Source organism: Coturnix japonica, chromosome Z (genome assembly GCF_054131305.1).
Source record: "Coturnix japonica strain WE chromosome Z, WE-NBRP24, whole genome shotgun sequence".
In the NCBI taxonomy this organism is placed as follows: Eukaryota; Metazoa; Chordata; class Aves; order Galliformes; family Phasianidae; genus Coturnix; species Coturnix japonica.
Genome location: NC_140702.1, coordinates 28556724 through 28577759, shown reverse-complemented (window position 1 = coordinate 28577759; position 21036 = coordinate 28556724). Strand labels below are relative to the sequence as shown.

The 21036-nt window shown below is 50.6% G+C and overlaps 2 protein-coding genes across 8 annotated transcripts; both read left to right on the top strand.

The window, feature by feature from the left end:
- The first annotated feature begins 641 nt into the window (after nt 1–641).
- LOC146753846 (N-acetylneuraminate-9-phosphate synthase-like) lies at nt 642–12450 on the top strand. 7 transcript variants are annotated; one of them, XM_085528726.1, is made up of 6 exons: nt 642–808; nt 1134–1349; nt 3252–3351; nt 4066–5142; nt 5332–5435; nt 11164–12450. In XM_085528726.1, the coding sequence occupies exons 1-4, from the start codon at nt 677–679 to the stop codon at nt 4230–4232; spliced, it is 615 nt and encodes a 204-aa protein (XP_085384852.1). In that variant the 5' UTR covers nt 642–676; the 3' UTR covers nt 4233–5142; nt 5332–5435; nt 11164–12450. The 7 variants fall into 7 exon arrangements, with proteins under 7 accessions (XP_085384852.1, XP_085384848.1, XP_085384851.1 ...); XM_085528722.1 differs by having other exon boundaries at nt 9684–12450; XM_085528725.1 differs by having other exon boundaries at nt 5258–5435.
- A 2405-nt stretch (nt 12451–14855) lies between these two features.
- Nucleotides 14856–17458, top strand: LOC146753845 (uncharacterized). The gene is made up of 2 exons (XM_085528718.1): nt 14856–15911; nt 16036–17458. Exon 2 carries the CDS (start codon nt 16120–16122, stop codon nt 17041–17043), a length of 924 nt encoding a protein of 307 aa, XP_085384844.1. The 5' UTR covers nt 14856–15911; nt 16036–16119; the 3' UTR covers nt 17044–17458.
- The last annotated feature ends 3578 nt before the right edge of the window (nt 17459–21036 follow it).

The window sequence follows — 21036 nt, the reverse complement described above, 5'->3', positions numbered from 1 at the left end:
TGTCTTTTAGAAGTGCCAGTTATGCCACACCTGAACATTTGGAAGTGACAAGTGAAACTGTGAGGCCAAAAGGTTTTTCAGGTTTGTTTTGGTCATGGACTTGTTATATTTTTCAAAGCATGAAAGAGTCTCTGGAGGAAGACAGGAAGGCAAGCCTCTTGCCCTGGAAGGGTCGGGATGTGGAGTAGTTGACCACGTGGATATCTCCAAACGCAGGAACTCTTTCTTCTGTTAATTTATCATTTTTCTCCAGTCTCTGCATGGACTCTGCCCACGCAGCATAGCAGGGAAGGCCAAAGAAGCCGTGAGGGATGTGGAGCACAAGCCTTGTGGGGAGCAGCTGAGGGCACACGGAGAATCAGTCCGGACACAAGGAGGCTCAAGGGGACCTTACCGCTCCCTACAGCTCCCTAAAAGGAGCTTGTGGAGAAGCGGGGATCGCCCGCAAACCGCCCGTGCGGACGCCGCAAAGGCCTCAGCCCCCGCACAGGCCTCAGCCCAGCCCCACAGCTCTCCAGCCCTCCAGCTTTCCGGCTCCCGGCTCCGCCTCCAAGCACCCACCGGCCCGGCCCGGCCCGTCCCTCCCCTTGGCCGGGCGGAGCGCATCGGGCCGGCTGCCGGCTCTCGGGGACGGTCGGCGCAGTCGCGAGCAGCCGGCGGCAGCGGCGGCGCCATCATGCCGCGGGAGTTGGAGCTGTGTCCCGGGCGCCGCATTGGCGGCGACCATCCCTGCTTCATCATCGCGGAGATCGGGCAGAACCACCAGGGCGACCTGGACATCGCCAAGCGCATGATCCGCATGGCCAAGGTGCTCGGGCAGCTGCTGCGGGCGGGGAGGTGGGAGCGGGCCCCCGGTTTCCCCCGGGAGGAGCGGGCTGGATGCGGGTGAGCGGCTGGAGAATGAGGTCGCGGTGGGAGCGACATAAAGAGCGTTTGGCAGCCGGCGGGCGGTGCTGGCGGCTCTGAGTGCGCCGTGCCGGAGCTGCGGGGGGCGGTCGGTGTGCCGCAGCCGGCTGTGCGGATGGGAATGGGGGCAGTGCCGGGCTGCAGGTGAGTGCTGCCTGCACGGCCTTTGCGTGTGCGGAATGGGGTCGGTTGTGCTGCTCCTGGGAGTGACCCGGCTGCGTTTGCAGGAGTGCGGGGCAGACTGCGCTAAGTTTCAGAAGAGCGAACTGGAATACAAATTCAACAAAAAAGCCTTGGAGAGGCCGTACGCCTCCAAACACTCGTGGGGGAAGACCTACGGGGAGCACAAGCGCCACTTGGAGTTCAGTCACGACCAGTACAGGGAGCTGAAGAAGTACGCGGAAGAGGTTGGGATTTTCTTCACGGCTTCTGGCATGGACGAGGTAAATACACCACACCAGCATGATGCAAGGTTCAGCTGTTGCATCTGTTGTGCCATAAAGCTCTTACAGTAAAAGGTCCACCTGGTGCTTGTAGATGTTGGGCTGGTAAATGAGGAAACTAGACTGATGTAGCTCTGCCTGTTTGCTTCTGTATCCTCTGTGGCTGATTATATGTCAGACTTTCCTCTATAAACTTTCCTCTACCTAATACTAATCTTTTCCCTATTTTTTTTCCCCCATTATTTCTGTTTATGAGCTGTAAGTTCATGTTTCTAAACACCAGAAATGTTTACGCTCCCTTTTCCTTCAAGATGGAGAATGGTCTTGACGTTGCTGTGCTGCTCTTGAAACATGCACTGATTTTGTCTGTGAACTTTTGGGCAGTCACCCACCAGCCTGTATGTTTCAGTGTACTGAAGTACAGCTCATCTGCTGCCATTCACAGCAGTTCTCACACATTCTGCAGCGTGTGAGATGTGGTGGTAAAGTTCCGTTTCCACTGGTAAAGCCCTTTTTTGTTCTCGAGATGCTTCCCAGGCTTGTTACCTCATCAGTCGGTTAGCAGTACTGACATCGTTCTTTGAGCAGCAGTTTCTTCACGCGGCTGCTGACACTTTAGCAGTGGTTCTGTTAGCCACAGATCTTTGAGCTTTCTGCAGATGTTGCATAGATTGATGTAGTATTTGTTATCTTGTGTAATTTGAATGTGATCTGTGGAACTCCAGGTCCGTCAGGGAGGTTAAAATGTGCCTTTAATTGTATGAGGAAGTTGTGTGAAGTGACGTGTGAAGTAAATACAGAGACTACAGGTAAGTTCTTCATCTGCTCTGTTCCAGAATGTACCGGAGGTGGAACAGGATCCTGTTGAACCACTCCCTCTAGCACTGTCTCTACTGCTTGAAATTACATAGAGTGGTTGAGGTCAGTAGGGACCTCTGGAGGTGTCTGGTCCAGCCTTGATGCTCAGGCTGGGCCTGCTCACAGAACCCCTTATGAAAAAGCTGCCAATGTCCAGGAGACAGTTATCGCATGAGCAGTAGTATTAGATACCTTGTCTAAATGTTGTATGTCATCTTGTGCAATCTCCTTGGATTAAACCTATGGCTTTGTTGTATATCTTTATTGGCATGTTTTATATTTATTTTCACATATCAGTGATAGAAGGAAATCCCTCATAGTTTTCTTTTTGCCCACCGATAGTTTTTTGGATGCCTATGTAAGTATCAGAGTCATTTTACCTCGAAGGAGGAATGTACGCCCTACTTAGTGTCAACTTGTGAAATCCTTGGGTTAGAATAAAATTCTATCAACTTTCAAACTTGAAATATTTTTCTGTTTTTGATCCCAATGTTTTAACAGTGTGGCCAGGAGGTAGAGGGATAGAGCCTTATTTTTCACTATGCAAATGTGATTTTTGCTGTATCTGTACATTACTTATTTTTTGGAAGGAAACAGCAATATTTTTACTATTTTCCTCCGTAGTAGTAAGAGTACTTTGAAAGCAGTTTCAGAGATCCAGGTTTAGTGTTTGTAGAAGGCATTTTTACAACACCGTTGTTGTAAAGGCATCTGACAGAAAAATCCAGCCATGTTGTCAGTGTCGATCTTGAAATCTAGTCATTTGTCTGACCCAGAGTTTTCCTAACTGTCAGCCTTAAGACCAGTCTCTTGAAGCATCTGCTCTGCATTTATTTGACCTACCTTTCCTTCTCTTTTGTACCTTCTCTGTTCGGAACTAGTAGACTTTGAGGGTTTTGTATACATGCCCTATTTAATTAAACTTTGCTTTTGCTATTTTGCAGGGTTGGCTTGTTGATGGTTCTTGTCTGTCCTTAACGCAGCTGAAGCAGAATGTTGAAAAACAGTGATTTTCATTTATTTCTTTTATTTGTTTTCTTTCAGATGGCTGTGGAATTTCTTCATGAACTGGATGTTCCATTTTTCAAAGTAGGGTCAGGAGATACCAACAATTTTCCATATTTGGAGAAGACTGCAAAGAAAGGTAAGCATCATCTTTTGAACAGTCTTTGCAGAGTTACAATAGTTGTGGGGGCTGGAGGGAACCGCTGAAGGTCACGGAGTCCAGCAGCCTGCTAGAGCACATTCACTTCAGCAGGTTGCAAAGGAAAATAACCAGGTAGGTTTTCAGTATCTCCAGAGAAGGAGACTACACAGCCTCTCCGAGCAGCCTGATCAACTGCTCTGTCACAATCTCAGTAAAGAAGTTTTTCTTTGTGCTCAAATGGAATTTCTGATGTTCTGCTTTGTGCCCATTTATTCTGTCATTGGGCACCACTGAAGTGAGCTTGGCCCCATCTACTTGTCTTGTGCCCATTTTCACTTGATCCCCTCTTAGCCTTCTCCAGGCTGAGCAGCCCCAGGTCTCTCAGCCCGTCCTCATAGAGGAGATGGTGCAGGCCTGTCATCATCTTTGAGGCCATGCATTGGACGTTATCTAGAACTTCCCTGTTTTTCATCTACTGGGGTACCCAGTCTTAGTAAACTTCACTGGCTTCACAGTGTCTCACCTGTTCAGCTATTCTATATTCCCTCAGTTTGATTTCCAGGAAAAAAAAAAATCACCAATCTTCCTTTTTTAGTTCAACCAAATACATTTACTATAGGAACATAAATTATGCTTGTGCAGATTTCTTAGGGATCGAAACTTGTAATCTTGGCAAAACCTTTATTTATTTATTTATTTTTTGATGGCTAGGACGCCCAATGGTGATTTCCAGCAGGATGCAGTTGATGAACACAGTGCACCAGGTACATCAGATTGTAAAGCCCATCAATCCAAACTTCTGCTTCCTGCAGTGCACCAGTGCCTACACGCTTCAGCCTGAGGATGTCAATCTCCGTGTTATATCGGTCAGCGAATGAGTAAGAAGGGCTGTGTGCTTCTATTGCAATCTGTTTCCTGGTCATGCTCGAGTTTGCTTCTGAGAAGTGAGAACATGCATCGTGGTCCTCTCATTCATCATGGCCTCAAAGTAAAGTTATTAATTGTGTCCTTTTTTGGCAGAACTCAGATCTAAGGACTACAATAAGAGAGATTGCTGCTGGGGCTTTGCAGTTAAATACCATGAGACAGGAGTTGAAGTGTGAGCTTTGAAAAGGAAAGAAAAGGATGTGGACAGTTAGCTCACCTCTTGGAGGGCGTGTGGAACTGAGGATGTGATTCTCAGTTGGGAGCTCAACCAGATAATTTCATTAAAAAGGCTTTGTGTAAATGTCAGAGCTGTGAGAGAAACGATAGGAATGAGAAAGGAGAAATCACATGAATGACAGAAGACCAGTAAATTTGTCACAGCTGGAGCAAAGTGGGAAGAGTCAATCAAAGCCTCAGATGCTGCTACAAAATGCCAGCAGTGAGCAGATGTAATACAGGGAATGGAACGGACCAAGGCACTCTTGAGAATCTGGAAGCCATTGCTGGGTTGAGATTGCTGCAGATGATGATTGCCAGTGGTGATGTCACTGGCACCATTACGCCTACGTGAGGAGCGGTGACACACACAGCACGTCACTAATGTGAATTAAGCTCCCTGGCCCTCACTGCTTGTAGCCGGGCCACAGAGTCTCTCAGTCTGGCTTGTGCCTGAACTCCAGCCGAGCGTGTCTGTGAGGTTTGGAGCGAGCGACAAGTCTTGCCTTGGTGCTGGTCTCGTGTTCTGGGAGCTGCTGACAGCTGCTCTCAGTGCTCGTCCCCAGAGCCACCGGAGCTTCTTCCCCGACCTGCCTGGCTCAGGCAGCCGGGGCACTCAGAAGACCCCAGCAGCAAAGGGAGCCGGTAAGGGGACACCTCACCCTGGGCAGCTGGGAGGGTTTCCTTGGCAAGGGACGTGGGCACTTGTTCCTCCCCTGCCGGGCTCAGCGACTGACCGTGGCCTCTCTTCCTTTCCTAGCGTGACCCCTGCTGCTGCAGCAGTGGCATGAGGAGCAGCCCCTCATCCCCTGCACTTTCCTGTTATCATTGCAGCTGGACAGCATGGCTACTGAGCTGGACTGTCGCTGCACAGTTTGCCTGGACAGCGTTGACTTGCGGAATCAAACTCTATAATCCAGAGATGGGTTATAAAGCAGGTATGTTTATTCCAGCGTTGCGCAGCGCCGGATGCAAGGGGGATAGCTCCTCCAAACTTGCACACCGTAAAGAGAAAAGTGTGTTACAGATATAGGTTAAGCTAATACATAATCAATAGTCTCCTCCTCAGTTTGATTACATATTCATTACATTCCCTATGGCCCCGTTCCCTGCGACCCCATTCCCTCATTCCCCCTGACACCATTCCCCGTGACCCTTGCCGATGTTTTGGGGTGAAATTCTTCTTCTGTTTTCTTCTTGGTGTTATCTGCTGTTATTGTTCTCCCATGTCGGCATCATCTTGCCCAGGGGGGGGGATCTAATCCTTCTTGTCAGAGGTCTCCGGACAGTTTCTTCTTATCTTTATTGCCCTCTTCTCTGGCTTTATTTTGACTAAGTGTCTGTAATTCCCCCTTTCCCTGCACTTTTAAATGTACAGTTACCCTTTGTCTTGGTTTCTGTGAAGTTCCCCTTTCCCTTTCTATAGCAAAATGTTACCTTACCACCATTTTGAGGCTTTGCTCACTCTTCAATTCCCCCCTTTTCTTTAATCTAGCAGTCTTTTACCTGCTAGATTCTTAATGGGTCTCAAAATAGGCTCCGCTCTCTACCTTTTGTCTCAGCTCATGTCTCTTCCAAACCTCGTATTCCCTTCCAGTACCTTGGTGCAGACACAAAAGGCATCTTATAACAACACAAGTAAAACACACCAAGAATAGCAAGGTGACGCAGGCTAAGAAAAACTGTTTCAGTCATCCTAAATTTGGCAACTAGTAAGTTTATCCCATGGTCCAGAGAAAACTATTCCCCAATCGGTGTTATCCCTGCCTACTCCATGTTGCAATGCATCTTTGGATAAACAGGATACCTCCTTTTGGATTGTCCATCAGGCATCTGCAGCAGCATCCTCAATTGTTTCTAAGGTTACAGAAATTTTCATACAGCAATACCCCCCTTTTCTTGGGAGTTCTGTGAAATCAATTTGCCATTGTTGCCCTGGAAGGCCCTCTCCCGTGAGGCCCACTTGTGCCCTGTTCCTGGTACTGGGACTGTACTTTGTAGTGTTAGTTTGCCCAATATATTCTCTTATCTTCCTTTATAACCAATTTCCATAAAATACTAAAGGGCATAACAATGTCCATTTGGGCATGCACCCATCTGTCAACTTGCTCTATTCCTTTCTAAATCATTAATTGGACTCCTGTTCTCTTTAGAATATTTTACAGGTTTTGACTTGGCTTCAGAGATTTTAAGTTTACCGTCTGGAATTGAAGCCCTCTTCAACTGCCTGTTCTGCCACCTGATCTATTATCTTATTTTCTGTTTCCTGTACAGTGTTACATTTCTGATGTCTTTTACAACATATAATAACCATTGGTAGATTTAAATCAGGCTGTTTTCCTTGTGTGTGAGCAATCCTTGCTCTTTTCAGATGGTACTATGAGCGTGTGGCACATATTTAGCATCTGTCCATATGATTGAAGCTCTTGTCAAGGCAGTTATTTCAGCCTTCTGAGGGGAAGTCCCCACAGCTGGTGGTTGTGCTTCGATTACCTGGTCAGTAGCAGTTACTGTATGTCCTGCCTTACAGTCTCCTTGTCTCATAAAACTGCAGCTGCTGGTAACCCAGGTGTCTTCTGCATCTTCTAAGGGTTCGTCCTTCAGGTTCGACTGACCGGCTGGAATGTGCAGCTTCAGTTGATTCAAAGCAGTCATGTAATACTGGTTCTCCGGGAGTTCCGCTAAGGAAAGATACTGGGTTGACAATATTAGTCACAATTATTTCTACATCATCTTGCTCTACCAGGATGGCCTGGTATTTCAGGAATCTTTGGGGTGAGAGCCAATGAACTAATGTCCCCCTTTTGCCTCCAATACAGTAAACACTGTATGAGATATTAAAACTGGTGTCCTTTGGCCCAGTGTAGATTTATAGGCTTCTTGAATATTGAACACCAGTGCAGCCACTGCCCTCAGGCACCATCCCTTACTCACTTCAAGCTGTTTGAGGTTTACCATCAGTCCGTAGCTGTGTATCCATGGTCAGCACCCTCCTGTCATTCCTGGGAACGTATGGAGTTCCTTGGCAGTTTGCAGCTCAGGGGCTTAGCAGATGGCTTCTTTCCTGGCAGTCCTTAAGGTCCAAAGTCCAGCTGTAATTTCTGAGTTATTTGTGCTTTCTGTAAACCAAGAAACTCAGCAAACTCTCAGTCTATTGTACACAGTCCTTTTGTTGCTGTGGCATCCACATGCTCCAGTAAAGTTCCACCCTAGGATGGAGGATCCCAGGTCTCAGGCTCATGAGTTGACCAGTTCTCAAAGATCATTAAGCTGTTCTCACAACCCTGGGTAACACTGTCCAGGTTAACTGAGTCTCTTCTCCCTCTATTAGGGTTTTCCTATTCAAAGGCAAATAACCTTAGGCTTCCTTTAGTCAAACCAGGCAGAAGAGACATCCCTCAAATCCAGAAGGCAAACTCCACCTATTCATTCCTTAACTTGGTTGATAAAGTGCATGGATTTTCCATCACTGAGTGTATCCATTCAACAATTCCATTACTTGTCCTCATGTCTTCTACCAAACTAAAGCACTTGCTATCCGAAAATCTAGCAAATTGGCAAAATTGGAGTTTTGTACTTGGATTCCCATTCAATTAGTAATTCAAACTCAAAAAATTATCTATTATTTCTTTTGTCCTTCTACAGTCACATATCCTCAAAGGGCACCACTTTACCCTGAGTGGGTGAGCTCTTGCTTTTAACTTGTATTTAGGGCTTAATTTTAGGCCCTGATGCCCACACCCCTAAGTGTGTCTTAATTGAGATTGCTGTGGCTCCTGGGGGTATAACATTGTTTTTCCCAGTTTGTGTTAATAGTCAGACTTACAATTCTTAATCAGCCAATATTGTTTGACCCTTAGCTCCAGTTTTATTAAATTTCTTGCCAGGGTAACCTGACAGGTACAAGAATTTCTGTATTCCTACTTGTTTTCTTAGCTTATATTTAATTAATTCCAAAAGTAAGCCTTTTCTTGTTGGGCAGTAGCACCTACTACTGTTACAAAACCATCTATGGGTAGTAAGAAGCTCCCATATCCATCAGAAAATGAACTACTTTATCCTGCTTCCTTAGCTGCAGTTTCATCGGTGTATCTGCTAGGGTTAACTTCCCAAGTTCTCATTGTTCAGTTCTGCAATCAGAGGCAATTCCTTCTCACTCAGCTTGGTCGGATTTCTCTACCAGTGTCCCACTGCATTTGCACACTGCTTTCATTCCAGCGGGGCAGAGCCCTCCCTGGGCTCCTCAAGCCTCCCTCCCCCCCCTTTCCTCATGGGGGATCCCTGGGTCCTATGGCCCTACTCTAGCGCCACAACAGTAACAGCTGTTATTATTCTCAATTCCCTGAACATCTCTGATTCTCAATCAGGTGTTTGTTTTGTTATTTGTTGTTGTTGTTGTTGTTTGTTTGTTTTCTTCTTATTGTACACCTCTCTTCAGACCTGACATCCCTGTTTTTATCTTTGCCTTCCTCAACTTTTGTCCTTCCCAAACTTTCTCACTTTCCAAACTCTAATCATTACATTTCACCTCCTCTCCAGAGCCATCCAGTGCTGCCCAGATTTCAGATTTCCCAGATCTCTGCACATGAAGGCTATTCTCACTTCCAGTGCCCTGTCCTCTCCACCTTCCCCTTTGCTGTTTACAGCAGCAGTTTCTGACCCTGGCTCCCTCTCCCACTCTGAGAGTTCTGATTGCAGGGGAACGGTGCGGGGGGGTTGTTCTCATGCCAGCACAGATAAACTCACTTTCTCTTTAACCCTTTTTCCTCTGTACACTATTCCACTATTTGTACCCTCATTTACACTTCCACGTACCCTCAACAATACTTCCGTATGACATTAACAACTACACTTTCTTATACCAGCCAAACAGTTTGTCCCATTCCCTTCAAAACCCACAAATCAAACAACACAGTTCTTCAGTTTCCATAAACACTCTTACTACCTTATAACTTTCCCTTAGCAATCCATATCGTTCAGTTATACACCTCTCGCCACAGAGCCAGCACTGACTGACCCACCTCCCTTACACCTCTTCGCAGGCAGAACACAGTATCACATAAATGGCTTGATGCTCATTCCACACAGACATTCCTCTATATGTTCATTGTCCCTGTCCTCTAGCTTATAAATCAACCACCACTGATTACAATATTTAATCAGGATTTTTTTTTTTTTCGGCTCAGGGTTCCTCCTGGTTCCCCAGCGATATCTCGCCAATGTGCCAGTATACACCCCAGGGGTGAGCGCGCAGGGACCTCTTTGCTCTGTGATTTTCCCATTGTAACTTAATATAAACCACCGTATTCTTTTATAAGTAAAACCACTTCTGACACAACAGCATTGTTATGACTTATGACCACATACTTTACAAAAACCAGTAATTAATAATACAAAATAAACACGTATTAAAACATAGATAAACAAGTATTGGAGACAACTTTCGCTTCGTCCGTCCCCGGCCGTTTCCCTCGCGGGAGGACGGAACCGCGGGTCGGGACTCCGCACTCGCCCCGCAGCTGTGCTGCGTCTCACTCACACCACACTCACACGACAATTCAAACAGAATTACAATATATCATTTGTTAAGCTTAACCAAAGATGTTAAGAACACCGGTGCTAGTTGTTGACTTAGGTCACCTATATAAACAGCGCTGTACGATACCAATTATCCCAGGATTACCCAAATCACCCTGTACCAGAGAGCAGACAAGTTCTGCCCAATTAGCAATCACCTGAATGTGAGCAATAGCTCTTTTACCATGCGTATGACTTACTGGCCCCTTTGTAGGCACTCCCTAGGGAGTCCTAACCCAGCCGGCAACCTAACCTAACCCGTGAGCTCACGTCCCTTGGGGGGGAGCACGCCGACTCCACTGTGCCCTGCGTAGGACGTCTCCTCACGACTTACGGGTCCCCCATTTCACATACCTGGTCCGCCGATAGATGGTTCTTGTCTGCTCCTGCAGTGATCAGATGAGGGAGGGGAGTCCTTCCGAGAAATCTCGGGGCGCGCCAAAGGCGTCCCCCTTCTCAGCTGGTCCTGCAGCCGAACAGAGAGGGTCCCATCTGGGGTGCCAAATTGACTTGCGGAATCAAACTCTATAATCCAGAGATGGGTTATAAAGCAGGTATGTTTATTCCAGTGTTGCGCAGCGCCGGGTGCAAGGGGGATAGCTCCTCCAAACTTGCACACCGTAAAGAGAAAAGTGTGTTACAGATATAGGTTAAGCTAATACATAATCAATAGTCTCCTCCTCAGTTTGATTACATATTCATTACATTCCCTATGGCCCCGTTCCCTGCGACCCCATTCCCTCATTCCCCCTGACACCATTCCCCGTGACCCTTGCCGACGTTTTGGGGTGAAATTCTTCTTCTGTTTTCTTCTTGGTGTTATCTGCTGTTATTGTTCTCCCATGTCGGCATCATCTTGCCCGGGGGGGGAGGATCTAATCCTTCTTGTCAGAGGTCTCCGGACAGTTTCTTCTTATCTTTATTGCCCTCTTCTCTGGCTTTATTTTGACTAAGTGTCTGTAATTCCCCCTTTCCCTGCACTTTTAAATGTACAGTTACCCTTTGTCTTGGTTTCTGTGAAGTTCCCCTTTCCCTTTCTATAGCAAAATGTTACCTTACCACCATTTTGAGGCTTTGCTCACTCTTCAGCGTGACTGATGACAGCTATGTAATGCTGTGCATGCACCGGTTTTGCTTTGGCTGTGTCCGGCGCTGGGTCCAGAGGAGGCGCTAGTGCCCCCTGTGCAGAGGCAGGATGATGTCCATCAGGCACTCGGTGCGTGATGACAGCTGCTTTGAAGAGTTTGTCCTCCGACAGTAAGAGCCAAGGGCCAGAAGAGCACGTCGACAACGCTGGGTGCGCACTAGGGCACACAGGGCGGCCCCACTCCTCCAGCCCCAATCTGTGTCCCAGCTCCTGCTGCCCTGGCTGTGGCAGGAGCTGAGGCAGCTCTTTGGGGCTGACCACGGGGCATCTGCAGTACAGCGCCTTGTCAGCTCTGGCCTGTCCTTCTTTGGCCTGGACGAGGCAGCGCTGACTGCACGGCTGCTCAGCTCCCTGCAAAGCCAGGCTGCCAGATTTGCACGTTGGCTCGCTGTCCGAGCTGCGCAGCTCTGCGGCAGGGAGCAGCAACATCAGCCTGCCCAGGATGCCTCCCATGCATCCACAGGGCAGGAGAGCAGCCCTGCAGCAGCCCACAGAGCAGATGCCTCCCCAGCACACCTTCCTGAGCCACAGCCCTCCAGCAGCACCTGGGAAGGCAATGTGGAGGAGGAGCTTCCTGGCCCTTCAACCAGTGCCATCTGTGAGGGACCCAGCCAGCCTCCATCCAACCCGGCTCCGGTGGATGTGGCCCAAGAAGCCGCCCAAGAGGAGCCGGGGGAGGCAGTGCCAGGTCCCTCTAGTGCCAGCACAGGCAGGGAGCGCTCACTCAGGGCACCTCGGCGAGCTCCGAAGAGGAGGAGGACCCACACCTCTGAGGACTCTGCACCTCCTGCCAAGAGGCCACCCCGCAGGCGGCGCTAGGACACCGCCCCAGCAGCTGGCCAGAACACGGCCGGGCCTGCAGCTGGGCCACAACCAGCCCTCAGGGGCTGGGACCGAATCAGACCAGAGCTGCAGAAAGGCCGATGTTGGAAGGGGCATCAATCATTAACAATCTTCAACCCTCCCTGCCACAGGCAGGGCCACCAACCTCCGTATTTCTTACACCAGGCTGCCCAGGACCCATCCACCTGGCAGCGAACACCTCCAGGGTGAGGCATCCACAACCTCACTGGGCAGCCTGTTCCCGCACCTCACCACTCATAGTACAGAACTTCCCCCTGACATCCATCCTAAATCTTCCATCCCTCAAACTAAAACCATTTCCCCCTGTCCTACCCTTATCCACCCTTCCTAAGAATTGATTCCCCAATAAAATTCCATAAAAATTATTCATGTTGCCACCAGTGCATCCGTCTGCGCCGTGCACAGGGCAGGTCTGACCTCTGCTGGGCCTGGAGGCCTCCCATGCTGCTGCTACCTCTCCCTTGGGACCTCCCACAGCACACTGCAAAGGGAAATGTGGAGACGGGAGGCACAGCTTTACTTCTATGCAGGGCATGAGGTGGGTCATCACCACCTGTCAAGCACAACAGCATCTTTACGCTGAGCTCTGCTTACACAGAATCACACACAAAGAATCACACAGAATGACCCCGGTTGGAAGGGACATCAAGGATCATGTAGTTCCAACCCCCTGCCCAGCAGGGCCACCAAACACACATTTACTAGATCAGTTTGCCCAGGGCCCCGTCCAACCTGGTACTGAACACCTCCAAGGACGGGGCATCCACAACCTCCCTGGGCAGCCTGTTCCAGGGCCTAACCACTCTCCTAGTGAAGAATTTCCCCCTAACATCCAACCTAAATCTTCCCTCTTTTAACTTAAAACCAATTCCCCTAGTCCTGCTATTGTCAGCCCTTCAAGTTTTGAAAGGCTGCAATGAGGTCACCCCGCAACCTTCTCTTCTCTAGGCTGAACAAGCCCAACTCCCTCAGCCTGTCCTCATAGGGGAGGTGCTCCAGCCGCCTGATCATCTTCGTGGCCCTCCTCTGGATCCTTTCCAAAATCTCTATGTCTTTCTTGTACTCAGGGCTCCACAGCTGGACACAGTACTCCAGATGAGGCCTCAGAAGAGCTGAGTAGAGAGGGGCAATCACTTCCCTCTCCCTGCTGACAACCCCTCTCCTGATGGAGCCCAGGATCCCATTTGCTTTACGGACTGCCAGAGCGCACTGCTGGCTCATGTTGAGTCTTTCGTCCATCAGGACCCTCAGGTCCTTCTCTGCCGAGCTGCACTCAAGGACCACTCCTCCAAGCCTGTACAGGTGCCTGGGGTTCTTCTGTCCCAAGTGCAAAACCATGCACTTTGCTGTGTTGAACCTCATTAGGTTCACACAAGCCAAGCTTTCCAGCCAGTCGAGGTTCCTCTGAATGGCATCCCTTCCTTCCACCGTATTACCGCACCACTCAGCTTGCTGTGGTCAGCAAACTTGCTGAGGGTGCATTCCATTCCCTCATCAATGTCATTAATGTAGATGTTAAAGAGCACCAGTCCCAAGATAGACCCTTGAGGGACACCGCTCGTTACCGGCCTCCACCTGGACATAGAGCCATTGACCACCACCCTCTGTCTGCGGCCATTCAACCAATTGCTTATCCATCGAGTTGTCCACCCATCAAACCCACTTCCCTCCAATTTGGAGATGAAGATGTGGTGGGGGACCATGTCAAAGGCAGGGCTTAGGGACGTGAAAAAGACTAGAATCCTGGCCACCAGTGAAGACTGAGGTGAAGAACTCATTCAGCACCTCAGCTTTCTCTTCATCTGTTGAAGCCAGTTCTCCTTTTAAATTTACCAAAGCAGGTACGCCCGTTTTGGCCTGTCTCTTCTGGCCAATGTACCTGTAGAAGGTTTTCTTATTGTTTTTCATGTCCCTCGCCATGTTCAGTTCTGCCTGCGCCTTGGCTTCCCTGATCCCTTGTCTGCAAGTCTGGATGGCACCCCTGTATTCTTCCCAGGTGACACAGCCTTGTTTCCAGAGCTTGTATACCCCTTTCTTCGCCCTCAGTTCTCTCAGCAGGTCCTCGCTGAGCCATGCCGGTTTCCTACCTTGCCTGCCCACTTTCTTATTCAGGGGAATGGACACCTCTTGTGCTTCCAGGAGGGCATCCTTGAAGAGCAGCCAGCTCTCCTCAACGTCCTTGTCTTTGAGGGCAGGGAGCCAGGGGATCTTGGCCAGCAATCCATTGAGTAGCTTGAAGTCTGCTCTTCTAAAGTTCAGCGTCCTGGTCCTGCTCTTTGCCAGGCCCACATCGCTTGAGATCACAAACTCAACCAGGGCATGGTCGCTGGAGCCCAGGCAGCCTCCAACCTTGATGCCTTTGATGATCTCCTCAGCGTTGGTGAGCAGCAGGTCCAGCAACACTTCACCTCTGGTCGGTCTGTCCAATACCTGAACCAGAAAGCTATCATCAATGGATTCCAAGAGCCTTCTGGAGCTCTTGCAGCTCACCGTGTGGTTTTTCCAACAGATGCCCAGATGGTTGAAGTCCCCCACCAGGACAGGAGCCTGTGAGCCAGACGCCTCACACATCTGGAGCAAGGAAGCCTCGTCAACAGCCTCCCCTTGATCAGGTAGCCTGTAGTATACACCTAGTACCAGCTGGCCTTTATTAGTCCCATCTCTAATCCTAACCCACAAGCTCTCAACCTGTTCCTGTTTCTCATAGGGAGCTCCTCACAGTTTATCCAATCTCTGACATAGAGAACAACTCCCCCCCCCCTTCCTACCTTGCCTATCTCTCCTAAAGAGTCTATAGCTGTCGATGGCAGTATCCAAATTGTGGGAGTCATCCCACCACGTTTCTGTGATAGCAACAATGTCATAACTTTCCGAGTGCATCACAGTTTCCAGTTCCTCCTGCTTGTCACTCAGGCTGAGTGCATTAGTAGAAAGGCTCTTCAGCCGGGCTGTCCATCCTGACACCTTTATAAGGGATCCAGGATCCGCTAGAACAGCAGCATCCCCAGCATCCCCCTGCCCTACTCCCTCCCTTTGCAGTCTGCCATCATTGCCCACGGAGTCTGGTACAGTCCCTTGAATGACCCGTTCAACCCCAGTGGCCCTTATTTTGCCTTCTTCCTTGCACAGGTTAGTGTCCAGACGGTCCTTGAATATCTCCAGAGAAGGAGACTCCACAACCACCCGGGCAGCCTGTTCCAGTGCTCTGTCACCCTCACCATAAACAAGTTCCTGTGCATATTTGTGTGGATCTTCCTATGCTCCAGTTTCTGGATTTATTTACTTCTGTGATGAACATGATCATAATGTATCTCTCTCATAATGTATCTCTCACTCTCATTCTTCTAAGCAAGCCTTTTTATATTCTAAGATGCGCATTCAGTACATTTCCAGTAACAATCCACTGGCCAGAAAGCAGGCAAGTTTCAATATGGATGTTGGATAATAAAGTGGAAAGAGACACTGTGGAAAAGATGAGCGCCATTGCTGTGGTTGGAGTGCAGCAGATGATGATGGCCCATTGTGATGTCACTGGCAGTGACACACGCAGCACGTCACTAAGGTGGATTGTGACGTCCTGGCCCTCACTGCTTGTAGCCGGGCCACAGAGTCTCTCTCTCAGTCTGGCTTGTGCCTGAACTCCAGCCGAGCGTGTCTGTGAGGTTTGGAGCGAGCGGCAAGTCTTGCCTTGGTGCTGGTCTCGTGTTCTGGGAGCTGCTGACAGCCGCTCTCAGTGCTCGTCCCCAGAGCCACCGGAGCTTCTTCCCCGACCTGCCTGGCTCAGGCAGCCGGGGCACTCAGAAGACCCCAGCAGCAAAGGGAGCCGGTAAGGGGACACCTCACCCTGGGCAGCTGGGAGGGAGGGAATTGGGCACTTGGCAAGGGACGTGGGCACTTGTTCCTTCCCTGCCGGGCTCAGCGAGTGACTGTGGCCTCTCTTCCTTTCCTAGCGTGACCCCTGCTGCTGCAGCAGCGTGGTGAGGAGCAGCCCATCATCGCCTGAGCTCTCCTGTCCTCCATCACAGCTGAACAGCATGGCCACTGCGATGGACTATCGCTGCATTATCTGCCTGGACAGCGTGACTGATGCCAGCCATGTAATGCCGTGCATGCACCGGTTTTGCTTTGGCTGCATCCGGCGCTGGTTCCAGAGGAGGCGCAAGTGCCCCCTGTGCAGAGGCAGGGTGATGTCCATCCGGCACTTGGTGCGTGCTGACAACACTTATGAAGAGTTTGTCCTCCGACAGTATGAGCCAAGGGCCAGAAGAGGACGCAGACGACGCCAGGTGCGCACTAGGGCACACAGGGCAGCCCCACTCCTCCAGCTCCGATCTGTGTCCCAGCCCCTGGTGCCCATGCTGCGGCAGGAGCTGAGGCAGGTCTCTGGGGCTGACCACGGGGCACGCTCTGCAGTACAGCGCCTTGTCAGCTCAGGCCGGTCCTTCTTTGGCCTGGACGAGGCAGCGCTGACTGCGCGGCTGATCAGCTCCCTGCAAAGCCAGGCTGCCCGCTTTGCACGATGGCTCGCTGTCCGAGCTGCGCAGCTCTGCGGCAGGGAGCAGCAACATCAGCCTGCCCAGGATGCCTCCCATGCATCCACAGGGCAGGAGAGCAGCCCTGTAGCAGCCCATGGAGCAGAAGCCTCCCCAGCACACCTTCCTGAGCCACAGCCCTCCAGCAGCACCTGGGAAGGCAATGTGGAGGAGGAGCTTCCTGGCCCTTCAACCAGTGCCATCTGTGAGGGACCCAGCCAGCCTCCATCCAACCCGGCTCCGGTGGATGTGGCCCAAGAAGCCGCCCAAGAGGAGCTGGGGGAGGCAGTGCCAGGTCCCTCCAGTGCCAGCACGGGCAGGGAGTGCTCACGCAGGGCGCCTCGGCGAGCCCCAAAGAGGAGGAGGACTCACACCTCGGAGGACTCTGCACCTCCTGCCAAGAGGCCACCCCGCAGGCAGTGCTAGGACACCACCCCAGCAGCTGGCCAGAACACGGCCGGGCCTGCAACTAGGCCACAAGCAGCCCTCAGGGGCTCGGACCGAATCGGACCACAGAGACGCTGAATGGCCCATGTTGGAAGGGGCCTCAAACATCAACAATTTTCAACCCTTCCTGCCACAGGCAGGGCCACCAACCTCCGTATTTCTTACACCAGGCTGCCCAGTGCCCCATCCACCTGGCCTTGAACACCTACAGGGTGAGGCATCCACAGCCTCACTGGGCAGCCTGTTCCCCCACCTCACCACTCTCATAGTACAGAACTTCCCCCTGACATCCATCCTAAATCTTCCCTCCCTTAACCTGAAACCATTTCCCCTTGTCCTACCCTTATCCACCCTTCCTAAGAATTGATTCCCCAATAAAATTCCATAAAAATTATTCATGTTGCCACCAGTGCATCCGTCTGCGCCGTGCACAGGGCAGGTCTGACCTCTGCTGGGCCTGGAGGCCTCCCATGCTGCTGCTACCTCTCCCTTGGGACCTCCCACAGCACACTGCAAAGGGAAATGTGGAGACGGGAGGCACAGCTTTACTTCTATGCAGGGCATGAGGTGGGTCATCTCCACCAGTCAAGCGCAACCGCATCTTTACAATGTGCTCTGCTTACACAGAATCACACACAGAATCACACAGAATGACCCTGGTTAGAAGGGACATCACGGATCATGTAGTTCCAACACTCTGCCTGGCAGGGCCACCAAAAACACATTTACTAGATCAGGTTGCCCAGGGCCCCGTCCAACCTGGTCTTTAACACCTCCAAGGACAGGGCATCCACAAGCTCCCTGGGTAGCCTTTTCCAGGGCCTAACCACTCTCCCAGTGAAGAATTTCCCCCTAACATCCAACCTAAATCTTCCCTCTTTTAACTTAAAACCAATTCCCCTAGTCCTGCTATTGTCAGCCCTTCAGGTATTGAAAGGCTGCAATGAGGTCACCCCGCAACCTTCTCTTCTCTAGGCTGAACAAGCCCAACTCCCTCAGCCTGTCCTCATAGGGGAGATGCTCCAGCTCCCTGATCATCTTCGTGGCCCTCCTCTGGACCCTTTCCAAAATCTCTATGTCTTTCTTGTACTCAGGGCTCCACACCTGGACACAGTACTCCAGATGGGGCCTCACAGGAGCAGAGTAGAGAGGGACAATCACCTCCCTATCCCTGCCGACAACCCCTCTCCTGATGGAGTCCAGGATCCCATTTGCTATCCGAGCTGCTAGAGCGCACTGCTGGCTCATGTTGAGTCTTTCGTCCATCAGGACCCCCTGCTCCTTCTCTGCCGAGCTGCACTCAAGGACCACTCCTCTCAGCCTGTACAGGTGACTAGGGTTCTTCCGGCCCAAGTGCAAAACCTTGCACTTTGCTGTGTTGAACCTCATTAGGTTCACCCGAGCCCAGCTTTCCAGACTGTTGAGGTTCCTCTGAATGGCATCCCTTCCTTCCACCGTATTACCGCACCACTCAGCTTGCTGTGGTCAGCAAACTTGCTGAGGGTGCACTCCATTCCCTCATCAATGTCATTAATAAAGATGTAAAAGAGCACCGGTCCCAAAACAGACCCTTGAGGGAGACCGCTCGTTACCGGCCTCCACTTGGACATAGAGCCATTGACCACCACCCTCTGTCTGCGGCCATTCAACCAATTGCTTATCCATCTAGTTGTCCACCCATCAAACCCACTTCCCTCCAATTTGGAGATGAAGATGTGGTGGGGGACCATGTCAAAGGCCTTGCTCAGGTCCAGGTAAATGACATCGGTCGCCTTCCCTTCGTCCACTAATGCCGTCACTCCATCATAGAAGGCCACAAGATTAGTTAAGCATGACCTTCCCCTGGTGAAGCTGTGCTGGCTGTCTCGGATCACATGCTCATTCTTTATGTGATCGAGCATGTCGTCCAGGAGGATCTGTTCCATAATCTTCCCAGGCACGGAGGTGAGATTCACCAGCCTGTATTTCCCCGGGTCCTCCCTGCTCCCCTTCTTGTATATGGGAGTGACGTGACCCTTCCACCAATCGTCCGGGACCTCACCTGACAGCCACGACTTCTCAAATATGGTGGAGAGCGGCTCGGCAACCACCTCAGCCAGCTCCTTCAGGACCCTGGGATGCACGCCATCTGGCCCCATAGACTTGTACTCATTCATTCTAAGGAGGCACTCTCAGACTTGCTCTACCCTTACAGTGGGGAGGGATTTACCTCCTTGGTCCCCACATAGAGGTTTGGGGATGCAGGGCTTAGGGTCGTGAAAAAGACTAGAATCCTGGCCACCAGTGAAGACTGAGGCGAAGAACTCATTCAGCACCTCAGCTTTCTCTTCATCTGTTGAAGCCAGTTCTCCTTTTAAATTTACCAAAGCAGGTACGCCCGTTTTGGCCTGTCTCTTCTGGCCAATGTACCTGTAGAAGGTTTTCTTATTGTTTTTCATGTCCCTCGCCATGTTCAGTTCTGCCTGCGCCTTGGCTTCCCTGATCCCTTGTCTGCAAGTCTGGATGGCACCCCTGTATTCTTCCCAGGTGACACAGCCTTGTTTCCAGAGCTTGTACACCCCTTTCTTCGCCCTCAGTTCTCTCAGCAGGTCCTCGCTGAGCCATGCCGGTTTCCTACCTTGCCTGCCCACTTTCTTATTCAGGGGAATGGACACCTCTTGTGCTTCCAGGAGGGCATCCTTGAAGAGCAGCCAGCTCTCCTCAACGTCCTTGTCTTTGAGGGCAGGGAGCCAGGGGATCTTGGCCAGCAATCCATTGAGTAGCTTGAAGTCTGCTCTTCTAAAGTTCAGCGTCCTGGTCCTGCTCTTTGCCAGGCCCACATCGCTTGAGATCACAAACTCAACCAGGGCATGGTCGCTGGAGCCCAGGCAGCCTCCAACCTTGATGCCTTTGATGATCTCCTCAGCGTTGGTGAGCAGCAGGTCCAGCAACACTTCACCTCTGGTCGGTCTGTCCAATACCTGAACCAGAAAGCTATCATCAATGGATTCCAAGAGCCTTCTGGAGCTCTTGCAGCTCACCGTGTGGTTTTTCCAACAGATGCCCAGATGGTTGAAGTCCCCCACCAGGACAGGAGCCTGTGAGCCAGACGCCTCACACATCTGGAGCAAGGAAGCCTCGTCAACAGCCTCCCCTTGATCAGGTAGCCTGTAGTATACACCTAGTACCAGCTGGCCTTTATTAGTCCATCTCTAATCCTAACCCACAAGCTCTCAACCTGTTCCTGACTGTTTCTCATAGGGAGCTCCTCACAGTTTATCCAATCTCTGACATAGAGAACAACTCCCCCCCCCCTTCCTACCTTGCCTATCTCTCCTAAAGAGTCTATAGCAGTCGATGGCAGTATCCCAATTGTGGGAGTCATCCCACCACGTTTCTGTGATAGCAACAATGTCATAACTTTCCGAGTGCATCACAGTTTCCAGTTCCTCCTGCCTGTCACTCAGGCTGAGTGCATTAGTAGAAAGGCTCTTCAGCAGGGCTGTCCGTCTCACCACCTTCATAAGCGATCCAGGATCTGCTAGAACAGCAGCATCCCCAGCATCCCCCTGCCCTACTCCCTCCCTTTGCAGTCTGCCATCATTGCCCACGGAGTCTGGTACAATCCCTTGAATGACCCGTTCAACCCCAGTAGCCCTTATTTTGCCCTCTTCCTTGCACAGCTAAGTGTCCAGGCGGTCCTTGAATATCTCCAGAGAAGGAGACTCCACAACCACCCGGGCAGCCTGTTCCAGTGCTCTGTCACCCTCACCATAAACAAGTTCCTGTGCATATTTGTGTGGATCTTCCTATGCTCCAGTTTCTGGATTTATTTACTTCTGTGATGAACATGATCATAATGTATCTCTCTCATAATGTATCTCTCACTCTCATTCTTCTAAGCAAGCCTTTTTATATTCTAAGATGCGCATTCAGTACATTTCCAGTAACAATCCACTGGCCAGAAAGCAGGCAAGTTTCAATATGGATGAT

Excerpts from the sequence above, each read along its gene's own strand:
- LOC146753846 (XM_085528726.1), top strand. The coding sequence starts at position 677 with ATGCCGCGGGAGTTGGAGCTGTGTCCCGGGCGCCGCATTGGCGGCGAC. Across the intron at positions 809-1,133 it reads GCATGATCCGCATGGCCAAG|GAGTGCGGGGCAGACTGCGC; the intron begins GTGCTCGGGCAG and ends CTGCGTTTGCAG. Across the intron at positions 3,352-4,065 it reads GGAGAAGACTGCAAAGAAAG|GACGCCCAATGGTGATTTCC; the intron begins GTAAGCATCATC and ends TTTGATGGCTAG.
- LOC146753845 (XM_085528718.1), top strand. The coding sequence starts at position 16,120 with ATGGCCACTGCGATGGACTATCGCTGCATTATCTGCCTGGACAGCGTG.